General features: G+C 41.4%; 1 protein-coding gene across 1 annotated transcript in view; it reads left to right on the top strand.

The window, feature by feature from the left end:
- DNAH5 (dynein axonemal heavy chain 5) overlaps window positions 1-21,372 on the top strand; it is a 223,165-nt gene that overhangs the window by 7,337 nt on the left and 194,456 nt on the right. The window contains exons 2-11 of the mRNA XM_059173668.1: window positions 3,833-3,967; window positions 7,030-7,114; window positions 9,994-10,154; window positions 11,315-11,536; window positions 13,862-13,999; window positions 14,769-14,945; window positions 15,886-15,999; window positions 17,016-17,123; window positions 19,456-19,578; window positions 20,135-20,350. Of these exons, the coding sequence (XP_059029651.1) occupies window positions 3,833-3,967; window positions 7,030-7,114; window positions 9,994-10,154; window positions 11,315-11,536; window positions 13,862-13,999; window positions 14,769-14,945; window positions 15,886-15,999; window positions 17,016-17,123; window positions 19,456-19,578; window positions 20,135-20,350 (1,479 nt within the window). The remainder of the gene's footprint in view (window positions 1-3,832; window positions 3,968-7,029; window positions 7,115-9,993; window positions 10,155-11,314; window positions 11,537-13,861; window positions 14,000-14,768; window positions 14,946-15,885; window positions 16,000-17,015; window positions 17,124-19,455; window positions 19,579-20,134; window positions 20,351-21,372) is intronic.

The raw sequence follows: 21,372 nt of genomic DNA, 5'->3' as shown, positions 1-21,372 counted from the left end.
GGAGAAGCAGGCTCCCTGCCTAGCAAGGAGCCCGATGTGGGACTCGATCCCAGGACGCTGGGATCATGACCTGAGCCGAAGGCAGCTGCTTAACCAACTGAGCCACCCAGGTGCCCCTAAAATCTCAAGTCTCTTGTCGGTGTTAACTTTTGATCCAATGAGAAGGAGCTCATGGTAGATGGTGGGTGGTAGAGAAGGATTGGTGCTTAGTTGTCAGCTCATCTAAGGCTTGGAGTCTAGAATTAAGGAAATGGAAGTCTAGAGGTGTTGACTGACAGACGCAAGTCGCATAGCCAGGACTGGAACCCGGGACCCTTCTGACAACCAGGACTCATTGGTCCACATGACGTCGGTGGCCTTAAAGCTGCACTTGTTTCCTGTGAGCTAGTGTATTAGCTACCTTTTTCTTCTAGGCTGGCCACAGCATACCTTGTCATCAAATAGCAGAAAGACTACTTTCTAGATTTCTTTGGACATCAATCCAATAGGTTTCTGGGCTCCTCCTTGCCTCCATCCACTGGTGCTTGCTTATAAAACACAGAACAATTTTAATGTGATTCTAGAAAAAAAATATTCCATCATCTACCTCTTGCTGTTTTCATCCCCCTCCACCCTCCCACTCTAAGTGTCCTCCATGTTGAAACATGGCGGCCGATAGAATAGCCACCTCCAGACAGCCAATCACCTGACTGCTGGTTGCTGCCGTTCCCTAGTAGCCAGAGAGCTGCAGGCTCAAGTGTATGGGCTGACAGTGCTCCCATCTGGCCACTCAATACTCGTTTGATGTTATTGACTTCTTGTGGTAGGAAAACCCCAATTCCCTCATTGTACCAGGATACCTTAGGATAAGGCAATGAGAGCTGAGATTGACAGACATATGGTCTTTCTTCTCCATGGCTCCGGGCGCTTGCTTCATGTTACTTGTCTTTAGAGAGACAACAGTCATTTTATGCAAGAACATACTTGTTGCTTGACATGCTTTTCAGTGTAGCTCTGAAAAGTTTACTTTAAGAACACATTGATAATTTTCTTTGTACACATGACACTTCTTTGGAATTTTTCTTCCTATGTGATACTTAAGTAAAAATAGAATAATTAGCGTTTTGTTTTAGGGAGCAATCTCTCCTTTCTGCCACTAGAATATATATACTTTTTTTTCCTTTGGAGTCTTATAAAATCAGGTCATAGAGAATGTGTTGTCATGGTAGAGTCTTATTTCAGTTTCTCTATTCTTTGGAAGCCTTCAGTAACTTCACATCCGGGCTCTTCTGGTTCTCCAGTTCTTTGCTTTCTTTGTCGCTACCCAGCATTGGCCGTCTTGTTTTGACGCCTGATTCCTGGCTCCCCTGGTTGCCCACCAGGTTCTCAAGCCGCTGAAGCCATTTAGTGCAAACCCTAAGAGTTCATTTTGAAAAGCGTTTTATTTCTCCCTGCCAAGAAGGAAGAAAACAGTTGAAACAACAGGACATCGTCTTGTTTTAGCCACATTTGAAAAGAGATTTAGAATTCTTTCTATTTGATATTTATGGAATGTGTACTTTGTGTCAAGACCTGTCTTGGTTCCTTTAGGGAGAAATGGGCATGAAAATAGGTTTATTTGTTTATTATTTTTTAAACCCAATCCCTCTCCCGCCTCCCCAGTTCTTCTTTGGAGCAGTCCCTTCAGGTTCTGGAAGACAAATGTTCATTGCGTGGGTCCAGGGACGGCCTTTCAATGCGTCTGAAATCCCCAACTTCTCTCATCACTGTTTTTTAAGTTCCTTTTTGTGTGTTAAAAATTTCTTTCTTTTTCTTTTTTTTTTTTTTTTTAGAGAGAGAGGGAGAAAGAGAGAAAGAGTGTACATGCAAATTGGGGAGGAGGGGCAGAGGCAGAAGGAGAGAAAGAGAATCTCTCTTTTTTTTTTTTTAAAGATTTTATTTATTTAAGTGTGCCTGGGTGGCTCAGTGGGCTAAGCCTCTGCCTTCAGCTCAGGTCATGATCTCAGGGTTTGCGATCAAGCCCCACATCAGGCTCTCTGCTCAGCAGGGAGCCTGCTTCCCCCTCTAATTCTGCCTGCCTCTCTGCCTTCTTGTGATCTCTCGATCTCTCTCTCTCTGTCAAATAAATAAATTTAAAAAAATCTTTAAAGATTCTATTTATTTATTGACAGAGAGAGAGCATGAGGGGAAAGGATCAGAGGAAGAAGCTTGCTTCCTGCCGAGCACGGACCTGGATGTGGGACTCAATCCTGGGACTCCAGGATCATTACTGAAGCTGAAGGCAGTTGCTCAACCAACTGAGCCACCCATGCACCCAGAGAAAGAGAATCTTAAGCAGACTCCATTTCAGTGCAGAGCCCGATGGGGGGATCCCTCTCATGAACCTGAGATCATGACCTGAATTCTTTCCTGATTGTAAATACCCCTCTATCTACTAGTGCCACACTTCTTTCCTTTATTGTCAAGCTTCTGGAAAGAATAGTTTACATTCAATATCTTTGTATTTCTCTTTTCTCAATTATCTTTTCTCAAGCCTACATCCATTTGCTTTCTGTCCAATCAGTGAAATTATTCTACAAGGATTACTCTGTTACCTACTTCTGCATAACAAACCATACCAGAACATAATGGCTCACAGTAGCAACCACAATCTATTTTTATCTCTCTTGAGTATGTGGGTGATTGGGCTTAACTGGATGGTGGTTCTGCTTCACATGGTGTTGGGTTAGGTTGCAGTCATTTGTAGACTTGACTAGTTTGAAATGTCCAAGATAGCTTACTCACTCCAGAACCAAGAAAGTTGGTTCTGGGGTGTTGTTGGCTAGGTTGGATGGGGCTGTTGGCCAGAACACCTTGGTTTTCTTCCTGTGGTCTCCCCATATGACTTGGACTTCTCACAGCATGGTAGCTGGGTTCCCAGGGGGGAATTCCCAAACACAAAGGCAGAAACTGAAGATCTAAGGATTAGCCTAGACAGGTTTATAGTCTGCACTTTTTTTTTTTTTTTTGGTGAAAACGGATCACAGGGCCAGCCAAATTCAAGAGGAGGGGAGGTTCATGTCCTGGTCATATTGCCAAAGAGCTGTGGGATGCTGCAGCTACAAACACAGTTAGTTACTAAGGATGTCCTAACTGATGTATCCGTATTGTTGAATATTTTGCAGCTATCACACAGATAGGAATACCCTATATTCAAGTAGAACTAGGTCTGTGGTGTGTTATTAAAAGAAAATACATGACAGATTTTATAGTAGACTATAGAGATGTGTGTAGACATCTGCATATGTTAGTATGAGCATGGTGCAAATGGAAGGATATGCTTCCAACTGCTCACATTTGTTCTATTGAATATGCCTTAATATTATAATGGCTAATCAGTTTAAAGGTAAGCAGTGGTACTCAGAAATCGATTTCAAGACCAGATAAAATCTGTAGACAAACAATAAAGTTAAGAGGTAATGTAGGAGAATATTACTTTAAAGGCTTAGGGAGTGTTTATAAAAAATAGGGATCTCTTTTTGTATGTCTGTTGAATGTTTATATATGCATAGAAATAAATATGTAAAGATTTAGAACAAAATAATTGCCACAATAATTTCTGGATGACAGATGATTTTTTTCTTTTTAGCTTCTCTGTATTATACAATTTTAAAAACAATGAGCACATTTTATTTTCATGATAGAATAACAGTATTTCTGAAAATGGAAGATAGTACAGAAAAACTGGTACCATTCAGGGGTCTGTTATCCAAATACTCAAGACTTGAAAAAGCAATAGTGACATGAAATTATCATAAAATGAATCCATTGAGAACAGCAGTTGTCATGTAACATTTTTGGTCCTTTCTTACAGCAAAGACTGAAGGAAGAGAAGGAAGCCAAACGGGCACGTTTGGATGGTAGGCATGCCTACTTATTTGCAATTATAGCTTCCTGCATAGACCTGGACAAAACTGAAGTGGAAGATGCCATTCTTGAGGGGAATCAGGTGAGATGCATTTGAGTTCTCACTGACTTAATTATGGAGGGCACAGAGAGCCTATTGACTCAGTCCTATGGCATGATCTATGCTGGGCTGTGGAGGGGGTATCTGTTCTAAATGGGCAGGACTCCATTCTGATGGTAACAGGTGATGGCAGATTGACTGTAGGGTTCTCCAACTCTTCATGTTGAATGGGTTACTTATAACTGTCGTTGAAGTCCCATGATTCTGACAGCAATTCTGCATATTTCTGAATCCTTGAAGCTGGGTTTAAGCACCATCTTGGAACCTGAATATGGAGAATAGAATCTTCTCTCAGCCTCTGATTTATTGTGTTTTGCATTTATCCTGTTCTAACCTGGTGGTTGAATTGTGCCATAGTTCCTTGGCTTTGACTTTGGTTTGGCAGCTGAATCTGGTTTCTTTTGTTCCTGAACTTAATTTCCATTTTCTACCATGATTTCTTTCCAAAATCTGGGGTATAATTTGATTTTGGAGAGGGTAGGTCAAAATATGGGAGGATATAGTTTCCTGAGCACCAAGAAAGGCACATCAGGAGCCCTATAGTAGTTGCTGAATGTTTTTGTTGCTGTTTTTGTTTGTTTGTTTTTTAGGCACAAAAATAGAGAGAGAGGGTGAGTCCTGTCTGTTGATAGAGATGTCACAGTATTGATAATGTTATTTGGTGTTACGCTTTTAAATGTTTAACAAAACAGCTTTGAGCAAGAGGGTAGAGGGAAGCACCATTTTGAGTGTTTGCTGATTTCTGTGGCGTTAATACTTCCACCATGGCTGATTCCAGACTACTAACATGATGTTACTAAAGGCTTAGTTGGAAAGAGCTGTGATCAGTTGGCTGTCATGACGAGTATGAGCTGTCTCCAGCACTCTGCTGGCTGTGTACCTTCCTGCCATGTCACTTTGGTGGGGTCACTAGGAGTCAGTGGAACAGTTAGGGGTGGAGAGCACTAAACAGCCTCCCAAAATGGAGGCATAAAAGTAGACAGAGTCTACCTAATTCAATCTTGAAGATTGTTCCACGGGTGAAACGTTTACCTCTGCCCCACGCCCCAATTCAGACATCTGGATTTGGGATTGTGCAAGTGGAATGAACGAGTAGAAGTTCTGAACCATAGGAAGCCCAGTTTAAGCTGCTGTGTCATATTCAGGACCAGGAAGGTCAAAACCTAGGGACTGAAATAAAACATCCTAGCTTGGGCTCACAAGCAACGTAGAGGGGCAAAAGTTTCAACTGGAAGTACCTCCTTCACATTTTTGGCTTGGAAGTTCATTTCAATAAGGGCCTCCTACTTGGCCCCAGAGCATCCTCTATCAAGGACGTCTAATGAAGGAAACATTCCTTATTTTATTTTTTAATTTTTTTAAAGATTTTATCTATTTATTTGACAGAGAGGGATCACAAGTAGATGGAGAGGCAGGCAGAGAAAGAGAGAGAGAGAGAGAGGGAAGCAGGCTCCCTGCTGAGCAGAGAGCCCGATGCGGGACTCGATCCTAGGACCCCGAGATCATGACCTGAGCCGAAGGCAGCAGCTTAACCCACTGAGCCACCCAGGCGCCACTTGCTCTTCCTTATTTATTATAGTTTTGTCTATAATATGGTAGAAATCGAAGGGGGCTTATTTATTTCCACAGTAAAATTTTCAGGCTAGAGTTTTTCATTTGGAAACATTTTATTTTAAATTGTGGTAATGACATAGGATATAGAATTTACCATCTTAAACTTTTTTTTAAAGTAGGCTCCACACCCTTTAACACTGAGATTAAGATCTGAGCTGAAATCAAGAGTCAGACGCTTAACCTGCTGAGTCACCCAGGTGCCCCATTAATCATTTCTAAGTATACAGTTCAGTAGGGTGAAGTATGTTCACATCGTTGGGTAACGAATCTTCAGAGCTCTTTGTCTTGTGAAATTGAAACTCGGTATCATCATAAAACCCATTTCCCTAGCCCCTGAATACCACTATTCTATTTTCTGTCTCTATGAATCTGACTACTTTAGATACCTCCTATAAGTATAATCATACAGTATTTGTCTTTTTGTGACTGGCTTATTTTATTTAGCAAAATGTCCTCAAGGTTCATACGTGTTGTAGCATGGATCAGAATTTCCTTCATTTTTTAAAGCTGAATAATATTCCATCATTGAATATGCCATACTTTGCTTATCCATTCATCTGTTAATGAACAAGTTGGTTGCTTCCATCTTTTGCCTGCTGTGGATAACGCTGGGTCAGCAAGGTATACAAATATCTCTGCAAGACCCTGCTTTCAGTCCTTTTGGGTATATACCCAAGAGTGGAGTTTTTGGACCATAGAGTAATTCCACTGATATTTTGAGAAATCACCATACTGTTTTCTATAGTGACTGTACCATTTTTACAGTCTCACCAAAAGTGTACAGGGGTTCCAATTTTTCTACATCCTTGACAACATTTATTTTCTAGGATTTTTTTTTTTCTAACAGTAGCTATCCTAATGGACATGTAGATTTTTATCCTTTTTCCTCTAATATGAATTTAAAACTGTGCCACTGGTAGTAGGCCATCTGGCAGACTTCTAGTTGTATGGCAAAGCTCACAGACTAAGATTTGGACTGCTCTTGGATGAGTGTAATCATGTGTGTTCTTCTGGCATTTTTCAGTGATTATTATAATTTAATATTAATTGTCTCTAGTGCATTAGACTGGGTTTTAAAAGGTATTTGTTCTCTCTTTCTGATCTGTAATTGAGTGAAAACAAAGCACCTCTATATTTATCTGCTTTCAACAGCTCAGCACTTTCAGAAATTAGCAAAACTGGAGAGACAGTCTCTTTTCAAATGTGTATATGTAACAAATATTTTCATGATTAATTGAATTCCTTCATTGAGTTACATTTTTATTATGGTGAGGCACTTACTCTATTTTTATGTTGCAAACAATATGATGCCTTCTCTATGGCTTGCATTGATGCAGTTTTATCTGTGAAAGAAGATGACAGCAACTGCTGATACAAGTATGGTTTCTAATTCAGCACGAAGTTGTGACCTTGCCTTTTCTTTTTTGCAGATTGAAAGAATCGATCAGCTTTTCACTGCTGGCGGTCTTCGTCACCTTATATTTTATTATCAGGATGTGGATGTGGCAGAAACAGGTATCCAGACTTGGTGTTATGTTACCCACAAATGTGTTGCTAGGTTCATCCAAGGATGGCATGAAGCTGAAGGCCACCCTTGGAGCTGACATTTCCACCTTGGCCGATGGGACAAATGGGCCTCTGTGAGTTGAGGCCCGGGTTCCATTTCCCTTGAAGGAGAAGGGACTGATAATGATAGGTATGTAGCCTGGTTTTTCTAACTTTGAGATATTTGGTTTCCCATTTCAGGTTGGGCTGGTGACTGAGGAATAACAATGTACTTTACATTTTGAGGCTTCTTTTCTGTCCACGCGAGTCCTTCTATGCAGTTATGTTCTAGAACTTTTTATGGGCATCTGCTTCTTTTCTATATAGACATCATTTATTTTTAACATAAGAATTGTTGCCAATGAGCATAATGAGTTTTCTGGTTAAATACCACATTATGTTTATTTTCTACTGTCGATGATTCAAACGAGTAATATGGAATGACAAGTTTAGTTATTTTCACTTAAGAAAAATTTGCAAATCTTTGTGTGGATTCAACTGGCATAACCCATTCCACTTTTATGTGAATTCATATAATTTTAAAGCCAAACTAGGGACATAAACAAAAATATAATGATTATATTTAAATATTATATTCATCCTTTTATGACCTTTTTGAAGAAAGGGAAAGTAGTTATTGCTGTTGGCATATAGTATGGTTAATGCTTTTTTGTTTAAAAACTGAGAAAATTATGAATATGTACTCAAAGTGATTGGCATTTTTCTAGAATTATTCATCTGAAATTTTGTGGTCAGAAAGTTCATTACATTGAGAGAAAAGTCGAAATACATACGTTTTGAATTCTATCCCAGATTGCAAAACATAAAGTCAAATGAAATGTTGAGTTTGTCTGTGAAATGTGTGCTGGGTAGAGTAGGCCTTTGTGTGTAAATCTGACATTGAACCAGAAGGGTTCATAGGATGTAGACACGATGCAAGCTTATTTTTGTTTCCCGCTCTCCCTCTAAGTGTTTTTGGTGGGACTGTCTTTAATCTTTTGACCTTGGATTAGAATTCAGACCATTCCTTGACTTTCCTGGATATTCTTGAGTAAGAAAAATTCCTATTGTTGCTTCACGTTGTAAGTACTATCTCAATTCAGACACTAAAAAAAAACATCCAGTTGATCAAAATTAATTGGTCTAAAGTTCAGTCTTCTTCACTTCTGGTCTTCTCCCTTCCTTCCACTCCAGCAGGGATCTGAGAAGGTCCGTATTTGCTGCGGGAGAGAAGCATTTGGTCCTCCTCTGCTTCTTCAGCTTATCCTTCTGGAAACTCCTGTCCACACTGTGTAAACCACAGTTGCTGACTGTGTCGAGCTTGAAGTAGGGCAGGGACAAGAGCCGACAGGTGGCAGGAGAGCTTTGACTTGACTGACATTGTCACTTTCACAGTTGGCTGAACTTGATTCTCTGGATCTTTGCTCTTGTGGGCACTAGGTGGATTCTCCAGAGATGGTGACTGGTGGCTGTGCATCCCATGGTGATATCCTCTGGTTATTGTTTTTTTTTTTTTTTAAAGATTTTATTTATTTATTTGTCAGAGAGAGAGAGCGAGCGCGAGCGAGCACAGGCAGACAGAGTGGCAGGCAGAGTCAGAGGGAGAAGCAGGCTCCCTGTGGAGCAAGGAGCCCGATGTGGGACTCGATCCCAGGATGCTGGGATCATGACCTGAGCTGAAGGCAGCTGCTTAACCAGCTGAGCCACCCAGGCGTCCCTCCTCTGGTTATTGTTATTGGACGCATTCTCTGTCAAAGCCTCAGTCCAAGTCCCCAGCCCAGTGCTGTTGGGGGAGAGCCTAGGAGAGGGTTCCTCTAAGAGGTCCTAGTCCCAGGGTTTTAGGACCCAACTTCCAGTCCATGTCCTTCCCCAGATCTCGCCCTTGGCACTCTCCTCCTCCTCCCACGCCAGTAATCTTGCTTGAGCTACTGTGTCACATGAAGAGCTAAAACTTTCGTGGGCAGATGAGAGCACAGTGGACCAGCGTTGCGTACTTAAATGGTCCACTCAATGAGCTGCGTGCTTACATGACCAAAAATGAATTTTAAAATGACAATAATGAGAACACTTAGTGAGCAACGATTTTTATGTCCTTTTCTAAGGTCTTCACACGTATTAACTCCTTTAATCCAGATGCTTGGATCTAGGATTAGTATTTGAATTTTTCAGATCAGAAAATTGAGGCACAGGAAGATTAAGTAACTTGCCCAAGGTCACATGGCTGGGAAGTGCAGCCCAAGACTCAAGCCTTGGGAGTCTGGCTCCTTATTCATCATGACCCTCTCCTGGGTCAACAGTGTCCTGACTCTAGCGCCATACTGACAGGTCAGCAGGGGTCTGGAGTTTTACAGTCAGAGCTGGTTTCTGATCTTGGCTCTGCCACCTGTTGGCTGGGACTCAGGGCAGGTCACAGCTGCCTTTAGGGTTATACTGACTTCAGTAACATCGACACGGTACCAAGTAGGGGAACTGACACACAGCACGTGCAGTAGATGCTGTCCCCTCCCTTACTCACCCCTTCTCAATGGCTCTACTGTGTGACCTGTTGTGGGTGGAAATGACTTTTGTAGCTTTGGCAAGAATCTACTTCGGACCAAAGTCTCATTTCTGGACCTCTCATTGCTGTTTTTTGCTAGAGCAATGATTCTGAAATAAACCTGTGATCTGGAATCACTAGCTCCTTTTAGATCCCTTCAGGCCTTCGGCTAGAGATTGTCCGAGCAGTGGACCTTCCAGGGCACATGGATGAGTCAGAATGACAATATTTTCCTGAGGAGGCTTCATTCTAAGAGGCAGGCACGTGGACTATAGATAGTAATGGTGAAACTAAAATTCTTCTGCCCTTGTAGGACAGCTTGGTGCTCCAGGGGGAGTAAATCCTCTTTCTGAGAAGATTAAAAAACCCAAGGTGTTCGTGACGGAGGGAAAAGATGTTGCTCTTACCGGAGTATGTGTGTTCTTCATCAGGACTGACCCTTCCAGAGCCATCACTCCTGAGAACATCCATTGGGTAAGGGGCAAGAGCAGTCCTTTACCCCACATTGCCAAAACTCACATAAATTCTCAAAAAAAAAAAAAAAATCCCTCCCTAGAGAGTTAGCCACTGTGTCCATCGCCTATCTAAAAATACTTTCGAAGAGATATTTCTAAAAGGCTTCACAGCAAACAAGAGGATGTTTCCTTTAAATCTGTTGAGTCAGAGGACTTCGTGTTCAGTTTATTATCACAATTGGATATAATATTATATGTATGCCTGGGCACGCATGTGTGTGTGGGTGGGTGAAACAGGGAAGTCTTGCCTTTTAAACATAATTTCCCATACATTACTTACTTAATGGCAAATTTCACACATTTACAATAAGATTTACAATGATGGATATATAATTTTATTTTTTGTGCAAAATAAAGTGTAAATCTCCTCTGTGCACATTGGGTGCATTATCAGCTTGGAGCAAATGAGCTGGTAACGTCTCGGGTTCTGTTTAGTTCATGACTTTATTTTGAGGATTGCAGTTTAGAATAGTATAAAGCTTACATCTTAACCAGGGTATCAGAAAAGTAATTTCCTGGACTTAGAGACTGAATCTACACACAATTCAAGGCCAGTCCATACAGAAAACAGAATGTTGACCTCCAGCTGGCAGCAACCTGCCTAGAAACCAAGCCCCTTCTCCAGGAAACAGCCCGGGTGGCTGGCCTGCAGTGTGAGACTTGCAGGAGGCCACGAGGAAGGCAAGCAATAGTCATGCTAATGACTGGCCAACATGGTCAGGACCTGGTTCATGAGTGCCAGCTGTCTTCCATCCGTCCGTACTCCCAGCATACTTCCCTGGGACCGACAAGAGAAAGCCAAAGATGCACCCTTCCCCCATCCTGCAGGATGCCCCACTTCCTGGAGCTGCCTCTAGCTCCCCCACCGCTAACGCTGTCCCCTTCCACCACCGGGAGGCTTTCCTAGTCCCCTGCCTGCTTCTGAGCGTCTGCTGACATGCAGGCGATGGTCACCAACTCTTGCAGGGGTCGGCTCAGAGCTTTTGCTCTTCTCTTTTGGTCCATCTTCATTTACTTCTGCAGAGAGCGGATGAGCTGACAGCATTCAGAAACGACTCAGCAGCCATGCTGCCGTTGCAGGTGATTTATACAGCAGAGGGTCTCCTAACTGTTTTCCAGGAGGTGAGCTTTAATATGCTGGACACCGCGGATGGAGGTCTGCTTAACAGCATGAGGCGCTTGCTGTCCGAGATCTTCATTCCCGCTCTCAGGGCCACGAGCCAGGGCTTGGGCGAGCTCGAGGGTCTTCAGGAAGCAGCCAGCATTCGGCAGGAGTTCTTGAGCTCTCTGGAAGGCTTTGTGAGCGTCCTGTCAGGCGCCCAGGAGAGCTTGAAGGAGAAGGTAAGAGGGAATAAATAATTCCTTCAGAAGTTATCAGATGGTGAAGAAATCAGCACTAAGTATGGAAGGCTTCCCTTCGATGGTCTTAATTCCGTTGCCCAGCAAATGTGGAAAAACATTTTGTGGGAGTTTTTATTGCCCCTTCAAGAGGTGGTGGTGACGAGATTTAAGGGATTAATGCATTAGGGGGTCCCTTAGACGGGTCGGCCATGATGGAGGGTTCTATTTAGGAATAGCAAACGTTCGACTGCAAAGGGGAGCATATGGAATGCTCGTGGCATCGCTCTGCGTCCTAGAAGGAAAGGAATTTGGAACCAGGGTGTGTGGTATATGTCTGTGTGTGTCCACGTGTGTGCACGTGAGTGTGGGGTGGTGGATTATGGGTTGGGATGGAGGAAATCCTGAAGATGAGACAGAAAGGAGAGAGGAGTTGACACAGCTGGAAGGAGCGGATTGGGTCCTGTGGTTCAGCCTGTGACCAAAAGGGCCTTTAAGAATAAGTTTGGCAAAGGTCAGGTTTAGCTTCCATAAAATTTGTGTGATCTAAGGTAAGCCTGTGTTACCGGTTCCTTGGGGGCAGAAGGTGTTGGATTCAAAACCATGGCGACAACAGCCCAGATCAGGTATGTATGGGAGACAGAGAAATGCAGCCTATGATACCAATGACAATGTATTTTTTTAAAGATTTTTTTTTTTTATTTGAGAGAGAGAGAATGAGCAAGGGAAGGGGCAGAGAGAGAAGCAGACTCCTTGCTAAGCAGGTTGCCCAATGTTGGGTTCATTCTAGAACCCCGAAGTCATGACCTGAGCCAAAGGCAGATGCTTGACTGGCTGAGCCACCCAGGCGCCTCCACCAATGACAGTGTGTCACTCACTTTTCTCCAGAGAATGCTGAGCGTTTTGGACTTAGTGGAGTAGTGGGGAAGGGAGGCATTGGGCTTTCCCAAGGATGAATGCGGAAGTGGAGTTACTTTCATCCAGACAGGAGTGGGATGATTCCATGTCATATCCGAGTTCTATCTGCAGTGAACGCTGATGCAGGCCATAGTGAGATGCAAGTTGAAGCCAGTTGAATTGCTGTTCTATCTAAAAAAGCAATGCTTTCATAGGGTTCCACCTCCTCTTGTAGAGATATTCGAAAGGGTGGGTGGACCGCCACCTAGTGGGGAGATTGTGCCACTTCATGAAATAGAGAGCCCGCCCCTAGGAAACCAAGGATCACTCCTGCAGGTGCGGCAGGTGGCAGGTGCTGAGCAGGAGAGGTCAGGGATGGAGGCGTGCTGGGGAGGTTCTTCCAGACTGGGGGCAGCGTGAGCACAAGCCCAGGGGAGTGGCGGCAGGTGCCTGCCCTGGTGGATTTTCAGAACTTTGCTGGAGCGAAGCCAAGTGAAAAACAGAGTGGGGAGGCTAGGTTCTGGGAGCAGAGTGGTGTCTCTGAGCCCCACATAGATGGACAGACATCGAGCTTCTGAGCGTGGGAGCCAGGGCTGGAGGCCATCAGCTAAGGTTAGAGCTGGCAGGGCTGTAGTAGGAAGCAAGTGAAGGAAATGGGAAAGCTCTGGTTCGGTGTTGGTTACCAACAAGCCCTTAGGGCCTAGGCTTTGTCAAGTGGCTCCTTGGCCATATTGGCATTTGAGGGTGACAAACAACCACACCCCTTCCTGCTGGTTCTGAACCAGTTGAGAGAAATGTACTTGTTCTGTGGTTGGTAAAAGCCAGTTGGGCCTGAAACCTGTATTCAGGCATTTCCAGTGGCAGGTGCATCTTTACGAGAAGGAAATGCCCTTCTCAAATATTGATGTCCATTTATGTGTGCTAGAAAATGCACCAGGTTTCTTTGTGAAGTCAAAACCTCACACACCTGTTCCCTAAGCTCATCCCACGTACCTGCCATTGAACTTGCTAACTATAAGGATGTGATTGGGTAAGGACATGAGAGTCTTCTCATCTGGTTAGTGTCAAAAAAGAATGTAATGGATTAGAAATTACTCTTCCTCCAGTCAATTTCCTTGAAGCTCTCTCTCCCATAATTCTTTGGTTTTATGAGTTGACTCTTTAATTTCTAAGTTCCTTGTTAATTCCCAAATTTAGTGATGTTATGATGATTCTCTCTTTCTCTAGTACACTCCTTTTTTCCCTAAAGTCTGCTCTCCGTCATCTTGAGTGGCACATCAGTTCGTAAAGGAGGATCGAGATGCCAGGGAACACGGTAGTTTAGAGAAAACCTTGAGACCTTTCTAAGCCTAGGGTCGACAGAAGAGTGTGTGTGTGTGTGTGTGTTTTAAAATTAACATCATCTTATTATTTAACTTTCATTCTAATTAGGTGAACCTTCAAAAGTGTGACATATTTGAACTGAAAACCCTGAAGGAACCAATAGACTACATGACTCTAGCTAATAACCCTGAGACTTTGGAGAAAATAGAAGGTTATGTGAGAATATGGATCAAACAGACAGAACAGGTAATTTTCCGAAACCAGAAAGAACAGGTAATTTCCAAAAAATCATCAGTTTCACATGCCACGCTACTGAAGTAGTCAATGGAAGAGCATATCGTATGCTGTTCCCTTTTTCTTCAGTATTTAACCTGAAGCCCCTAAAAAGGTGAGAAGTTCAATGTAATTTAATTTATAGTGATTAGTTAAGAAGATAGAGTAAGAATTTGAAGAGATGAAACAAATGGCTTTAAATACTTATGTCCAAGAAGACTGCACTTTGCCAATTGTTTTCTCAAGGTGTATTTTACTTGAGATAGGACCTCTGTAGAAGAACAAGGAGTTTTCCAAACACTGCCTTCTGAAAGGGAGCTTGAGACTTAACTTAAAGAAAAATATTTTCAGAAAAATCCTTAGTGAAGGTGGACATTGAGTTGGAAAATAAGCACAATGAAAATTAACCAACTTAGGGCACAGGGGCTTTCCAAGGTTCTGTTGCTCCAGAATTAAACAGCAAGGGGATAGTCAAGGAAACTTTGTGAAGTCAGGTCCTGCAAAAGTTCATTCAAGCTTTTTAAATAAGTAGTTTTCAGTTAGAACAAGTCAACTAAATTTTTGTTAAAGCATTCAAAATGGATACAAGTAGAAGGCTGTCATTTGAAGCACACACGCGAATGAAAATATATCATGATTCCAATAGCATAATTGACTTATTTCCTTATTTTTCTTTGTCTACGTGTAACTTTCGTACTGCCAGTCCTCATTAGAGGTCCAAGGCTCTGCTGTGCCTTTTCAGGTCCTTGCCGAAAACAACCAGCTGCGGAAGGAAGCGGATGACCTTGGGCCCCGAGCAGAGCTGGAGCACTGGAAAAAAAGACTGTCCAAATTTAACTACCTCTTGGATCAGTTAAAAAGCCCAGATGTGAGGGGTGTGTTGGTTGTGCTTGCTGCTGCCAGGTCGAAGCTTCTGAAGGTTGTCAGCCATTTCTTTTTGCTTTGTGCCACAGGAGTAAAAATTCGGTGTGCATTTTCATGTTGTAGAGTAACTAGGCACAGGAAAATGTGGATCAAACTTTAAGATTGGATTATGTTGCCCTTTTATAATTCTGTGGAAATAGGCTTTAAACCAACGGTATCAGTTGGCCGCTGTCCAGGTAAGTATACATATTATTAGAGGGCATTGCATGTAATTAAGATGTAGCACAAGATCACGATTATATATATTTTTTGAATTTGGACCAAGCAGGAGTAGTAAAATAAGAACTTAACTTGAATATGTTTTTTTTTTTAATTTTCTTTTTTTTTTTTTTGGCCCTAGAGTATTGCTCTTCTATCCCTGTGTAACAAATTACCCTACAGCTTAGCAACTTAACATTGCAGACATGTATTATGTCACAGCCTGTGAGTCAGGAGTTGGAATATAGCTCAGGTGGCTGCCTGTGACTCAGCATCTTCCCTGAGATTGTGGTCAGGGTATCGGCTCATCTGAGTCTCGCCCGGGGAAGGACCTGCCTCCAAGTTGCTCGTGGGCATCTTGCTGGGCTCTGTTCCTTGCTGGCTCTCGTCTGCTACCATAGAAAATGAGGGAGCGAGGCGCAAAATGGATCCAGGAGCTGGGGGAGGAGAGAAGGAGTGGATTCAAATGGGGCGCCGCCCTCTTGATGCTGTTCTAGTTACTGAGGGGATTTTGCAAGAGAAGGCCGTGAGGAGATCCCTTTAAAACTTCATTCAAAAACTCTACATTGCTCTTCAATGTGGCAATACCCCTCGGTCCTGTGGCTTCAGCTTCCTGCAAGGTGCAGACGATAAACTGGATGTCTGACACAGGGGACTTGTGGTGACTTTTAGCAGCTGCCCTATTGGAAGTTCCTCTGTAGTCAATGCATTAACAGTGCTTTCCTGTCTTGCCTCAGACGTGGCGGGAGATGGATATTCGAGTCACTGATGCAGCGAATGAAGCCAAGGACAATGTCAAATACCTGTACACACTTGAAAAATGCTGTGACCCCTTGTACGGTAATGACCCTGTGAGTTAAAGGTCTCTACTTGCTTAGTCTACTGAAGACCCTTTTACCCTGGCTGATTTGAGTGTGGAGTTTGGTTCGTTATTATTACAGTCTGTTGGAAAAGTCTTTGAAACCTCTTTTTACTCTCAAGAAAATTATATATGTATACAGTTGACCCTCGAGCAACACGGGTTTGGATTTTGCAGGTCTACTTACGTGTAGATTTTTTTCAATAAACACAGTACAGAGCTGTAAATATAGTTTATCTTACTTAACTATTTTCTTTTCTCTGGTGTACTTTATTGTAACAATATAGTATATAATACACGTAAAAAACAAAATATGTGTTAATCAACTTTTTATGTTATTGGTAAGACTTCTGGTCGACAGTAGGCTATTAGTAGTTAAGTTTTGGGGGAGTCAGAAGTTATGCCTGAATTTTCAACTACATGGGGATTGGTGCCTCTAACCCCTGTGTTGTTCAAGGGTCAGCTGTATTCATGTCTATCTAGATCTGTTTGTCTATGATGGATAAGAAATACTATTTTTAAAAACCTTTATTGTATATTCCAGTTTCCGTTAAGTATTGTAATTGATATTCTGGATGATATTCAAAGAAGTGTGGGAAGCGTTATTGGCTGGTGTTTTGTCTTTAAACTTTAGGAGTGTCTGCTTTTATTTATTACACATTCACCATTAACCTTATCATTAACAGAAAGTTAATGTTTCTTGCATTGAAACAAAAGTTGATTAACTGCATCTGACTAAGTAATACAAATAAAACTACTCTTGAATACATTTATGTGAAATGTCAATATGTTAGTGGGAGTGGTAATTGTGTTAAGTTAGTTGTTTGCTAGTAAGTAGTTCATTAGTAAGTGTTTAATAGTTTGTTAGTAACTAGTAGTGTTAGTTAATATTTTAAAAATTAAAAAAGCCTCTTAGCTAATTTTATTCTAATGAAGATTGAATGGTTAGAGTATTAGAATTTTGCTGAATTTGATACAAACATTGAAAACTTTTGTGATGTCTTTCAGATATCCATGATTGATGCTATTCCTACACTTATAAATGCAATTAAAATGATCTATAGTATCTCTCATTACTATAACACCTCTGAGAAGATCACATCTCTGTTTGTAAAGGTGAGTGGATAGCATAGAGTCTGTCTGTGGTAACATACATATTTTTGGCAGTGGTTAATTTTTTTAATAATTAGAAAATATTACATTGGCATAATTCAGCGTGTATGTATCCTACAGTGAAAGAAAAAATTTTAATCTTTCAATAGAGATACAACTTAAGTGTATTTGCGAGGCTGACTCTCACAAATCATAAGGCATTATTTCCAAAGATAATAAATATGGTGTTATTTATATAATAAAATGAAAAAATAAAGATTCTCTTTGAATTTCTTTCCCTATGTTATTTAGCAACATTATTTATTCCTATTGGGTAAATTTTAGTTAAGAAAAACTATATTTAACTGGCTTTCTCCTACTTTATATTTTATGTGCCACTTTCCCAAATTTATCTGATGCCACAGTTGTTTACTTGGTGTTATTAGAACAGTAATCATGATAATGAAAGCTACTTGCAATGTTTCAGTAATCCATAAAGCAATTATAATGATTCTGCCAAAAAACATAACGATCTTGAAACCTTATGTCCTAACTCGTAACTGTTTATGGTGAGCACTGTTGTTTTTCCCATTTTGAACAGTCTCTGAGAAGTAAATGACTTTCATTCCCAAGGTGAAAATTTTAAGTGTTGTATTAAGACAGAGGCATTTTCGCCTCATCTGGGCTTGTGTTGCGAATGTTAACATAGTAGGAGGCACAGGTCTTCCTGGGAAGGGGAACGTCCCCTTCAAGAGCTGGACGGGAGACTCCCTTTCTTCTGCGCTCAGTCAGGCACTTGGGTAGAAAGAGGAGGGAAATCCACGAGCTTCTTGCCACACTTCTTTACACGTTAGAAGGACTTGTTATGGTCATGAGGGATATTCCCTGGAGTAGGAGACTCAAAAGTCGCTTTGTGTCATCACGCCAGGCTTTATGCATCTGATCCACAAGGCCCGTTTGTGAACAAAATTGTGAAATCATCATTTATCTAATTTTGAAAAACCTTTCCCTGTGGAAAATTTGAGGCAGGTACAAAAGGAAAGAGAATGTACACAACCCCCCAGGTTCCGGACACCCAGGTTCTGCCACACGCCGTCCATGGTTTATGCGCACTGCCAACCTTTGCATACACGTCCCAGACATCATGTCTTTCTACGTATACTGTTTGGTCATCTGATTTTCCTTTTAAACTGTTAAAAAATAGTCATAGGAAAATTCTGAAGAAGTTTTTTACAGTTTGGAGGGATGGATAAAACGTGAGTGGAAACGGATGTCAGCTTGACTCTCCGCTGCTTCTTCTTCTGACATTTCTGCTCCAGCTCCTGGTGTCATGAAATGACCAGGGTGGACAGGCCTTCTCATGGCTCTTGGAGACTGTGAGTGACATGTTCTAGCAGGCTACCTAAGGAGACTGGTAGGGAAGGTAGGGAAGTGAATCCCTTCCTGGCTGGTTAAGGTGTTCACCGTGTACCCATGAGGGGGCCCGAACTGTTGATTTGCTGTAGTGCTTCCAACTCTGTGATTCCATGAATGATTTCGACAGTACATACTGGCCAACAAATAGAAGCAGAGAGTAGAAGGATAGTGGCCAGGAGCCAGAGAGCGTGGGAAATGGGGAGATACTGGTCAAAATGTACAACTTTCAGTTATAAGATGAATAAGTTCTGGGGCACCTGGGTGGCTCAGTGGGTTAAAGCCTCTGCCTTTGGCTCAGGTCATGATCCCAAGGTCCTGGGATTGAGCCCCACATTGGGCTCTCTGCTCAGTGGGGAGCCTGGTTCCCCTCCTCTCTCTCTGCCTGCTGCTCTGCCTACTTGTGATCTCTGTCTGTCAAATAAATAAATAAAAATCTTTAAAAAAATAAAAAAAAAGATGAATAAGTTCTGGGGGTCTAATGCACAGCATGGGGACTATAGTTAATACTACTGTATTGTGTACTCAGCAGTCTCTAAGAGAGCAGATCTTAAATCTTTTCAACACACAGTAATTGTGAAGGGATAGATATGTTAACTTGATTGTGGGAATCATTTCACTCTGTCTATGAATATATATTTAAGTATATAATATATACTTAAGTATATATTTAAGATTCACAACATGATGCCTGATATTCATAGATATCAGGCATCATGTTGTGAATCTTAAATACATACCATTTTTGTTTGTCATTTATACCTCCTTAAGGCTGGGGTGAAAAAATCTTGGTGCTGGATCATAGTTGTGATGGCAAAAAGTAAACCTAATGTCAAGTTCACAGGCTATACTCGGAGACGTAGAGGAGTCAAGGACCCTCTAGCCCAGCTGGTGACTGATGACTGTTTTGTGTACTTAATGCCATTTTACTGGGACATTCCAGGTGACTAATCAGATGATATCTGCGTGTAAAGCCTATATTACCAACAATGGAACTGCTTCCATCTGGAGCCAGCCACAGGATGTCGTGGTGGAGAAAATATTATCCGCAATTAAGCTTAAGGAGGTAATGGTCAGCTTAATAACATATTTAGGTAACGTTTTATCATTTGTGTGTTGTTTTTGCCGATGCATCTTAAATCACTTGGTAGTTACCATATTATTGGTTGCTCAAAAGTCATTCTTTTTGTAAAAACAGTAATTCTTTATTGTTAAGAAAATTGAATGTTAGCAAATCTGCTTTCACAATTTATTCACTTACTCTACTGTTTTGGGGACCTGTTATGTCCCGAGGCCATACTCAGTAGGAGAGATGCAAAGATGCGGTAGTGTCTTCAGTTTCTTAGGACGAATGGGGAGCTAGACATGGAGTGAGGCTACTGTTGGCTGGAGTGACCAAGTGGAAAGGCTCTGCCCTTGAGTTAGATCAAGAATAGTTAGGATTTGTTAGATTGGGATTTGGGAAATGATGACATTCCCAGCTGAAAAATGGGTACACACAAAGGCATGAAACTTGAAGGGTTTGTAATTCTGCTCTAAATTTGTGGCAGTCTCCACTTAAGAGAATAAGGTTGATACCTCTGTTATGTTTCCTGCCTAATATTTTGATTTTTAATTTTAAGGAATACCAGCACTGCTTTCACAAGACAAAACAAAAGCTTAAACAAGACCCAAGTGAAAAGCAATTTGAATTTAGTGAGATGTATATTTTTGGAAAATTTGAAACTTTCCACCGACGTCTCGCCAAGATAATAGACATCTTTACAACCTTCCGGACATATTCAGTCCTGCAAGATTCTAAAATTGAAGGGCTGGAAGACATGGTCACTAAATACCAGGTTCTCATCTTTCTTTCTTTTTTATTATTTTTTTAAAGTTTTTTTTTTAATTTTTAAAAATTTATTTATTTATTTGAGAGAGAAAGAGTGGGAGAGGCTCAGAGGGAGAGGTAGACTCCTTGCTGAGCAGGGACCCTGATCTGGGGCTTGATCCCAGGACCCTGGGATCATGACCTGAGCTGATGGCAGATGCTTAACCCACTGAACCACACAGGTGCCCTAAAGATTTTGGTTTTTTTTTTTTAAAGTCATCTCTACACCCACCATGAGACTGAACGTCGTGACCCAGAGATTAAGAGTCCTGTACTCCACCAACTGAACCAGTCAGGGCTCCTCCCCCACCCCCACCCCCACCCCACCCCACCCCAGGTTCTCTACCTTAAACTAAATTTGCTACCCTCATCCATAACTAAAACTTTAATATTTTATGCAAATATCTATATTTAGAATGACTCAAATAATCCATCTGTAATGTTAGATGGAAGCTCATGGCCCTTGAACAATAAAGAAATTAAATCTATTTGAGAATTGTGTAATGGTGCTAATATGTTCCTTTCAGGTATGTGATTTCGAGAATGACCTCTCAATACTCTAAAATTAATCATCATTAGTAAAAGCATTTTCATTAGTAGTGCAAGAAAAATGTTTGACTATAACTTATTATTTCATTTATTCATGCAAGAAATATTTAATGAAGCATGTACTGTGTGTCAGGCACTAGCTAACACCAGGTTCTGAGTGTATCCAATTGTGGCCGCACTTAGCATTTTATTTGGAACTATGTCAACCAAATAAAGGGACCAGATTTTAATTTAGCTCAACTGCTCCCAATTATTTTGATTTTTAACTGCTTTATCATATAAAGGTATATCTTAGTTTTTTAAGTGGGCACAATGATCTAATACTGTTTTGAAGATTTAAAAAAAAACAATGTACAAACAAAATGGATTTTAGATTCTTAGTCTAGATATAGTCAAGTCTCTCTTGTTTGGGGACAGGAATATGAAAAGCTCAATTTTTTT

The sequence above is a fragment of the Mustela lutreola genome, chromosome 5 (genome assembly GCF_030435805.1).
Source record: "Mustela lutreola isolate mMusLut2 chromosome 5, mMusLut2.pri, whole genome shotgun sequence".
Taxonomy (NCBI): Eukaryota; Metazoa; Chordata; class Mammalia; order Carnivora; family Mustelidae; genus Mustela; species Mustela lutreola.
This window is presented reverse-complemented; position numbering and strand designations above follow the sequence as displayed.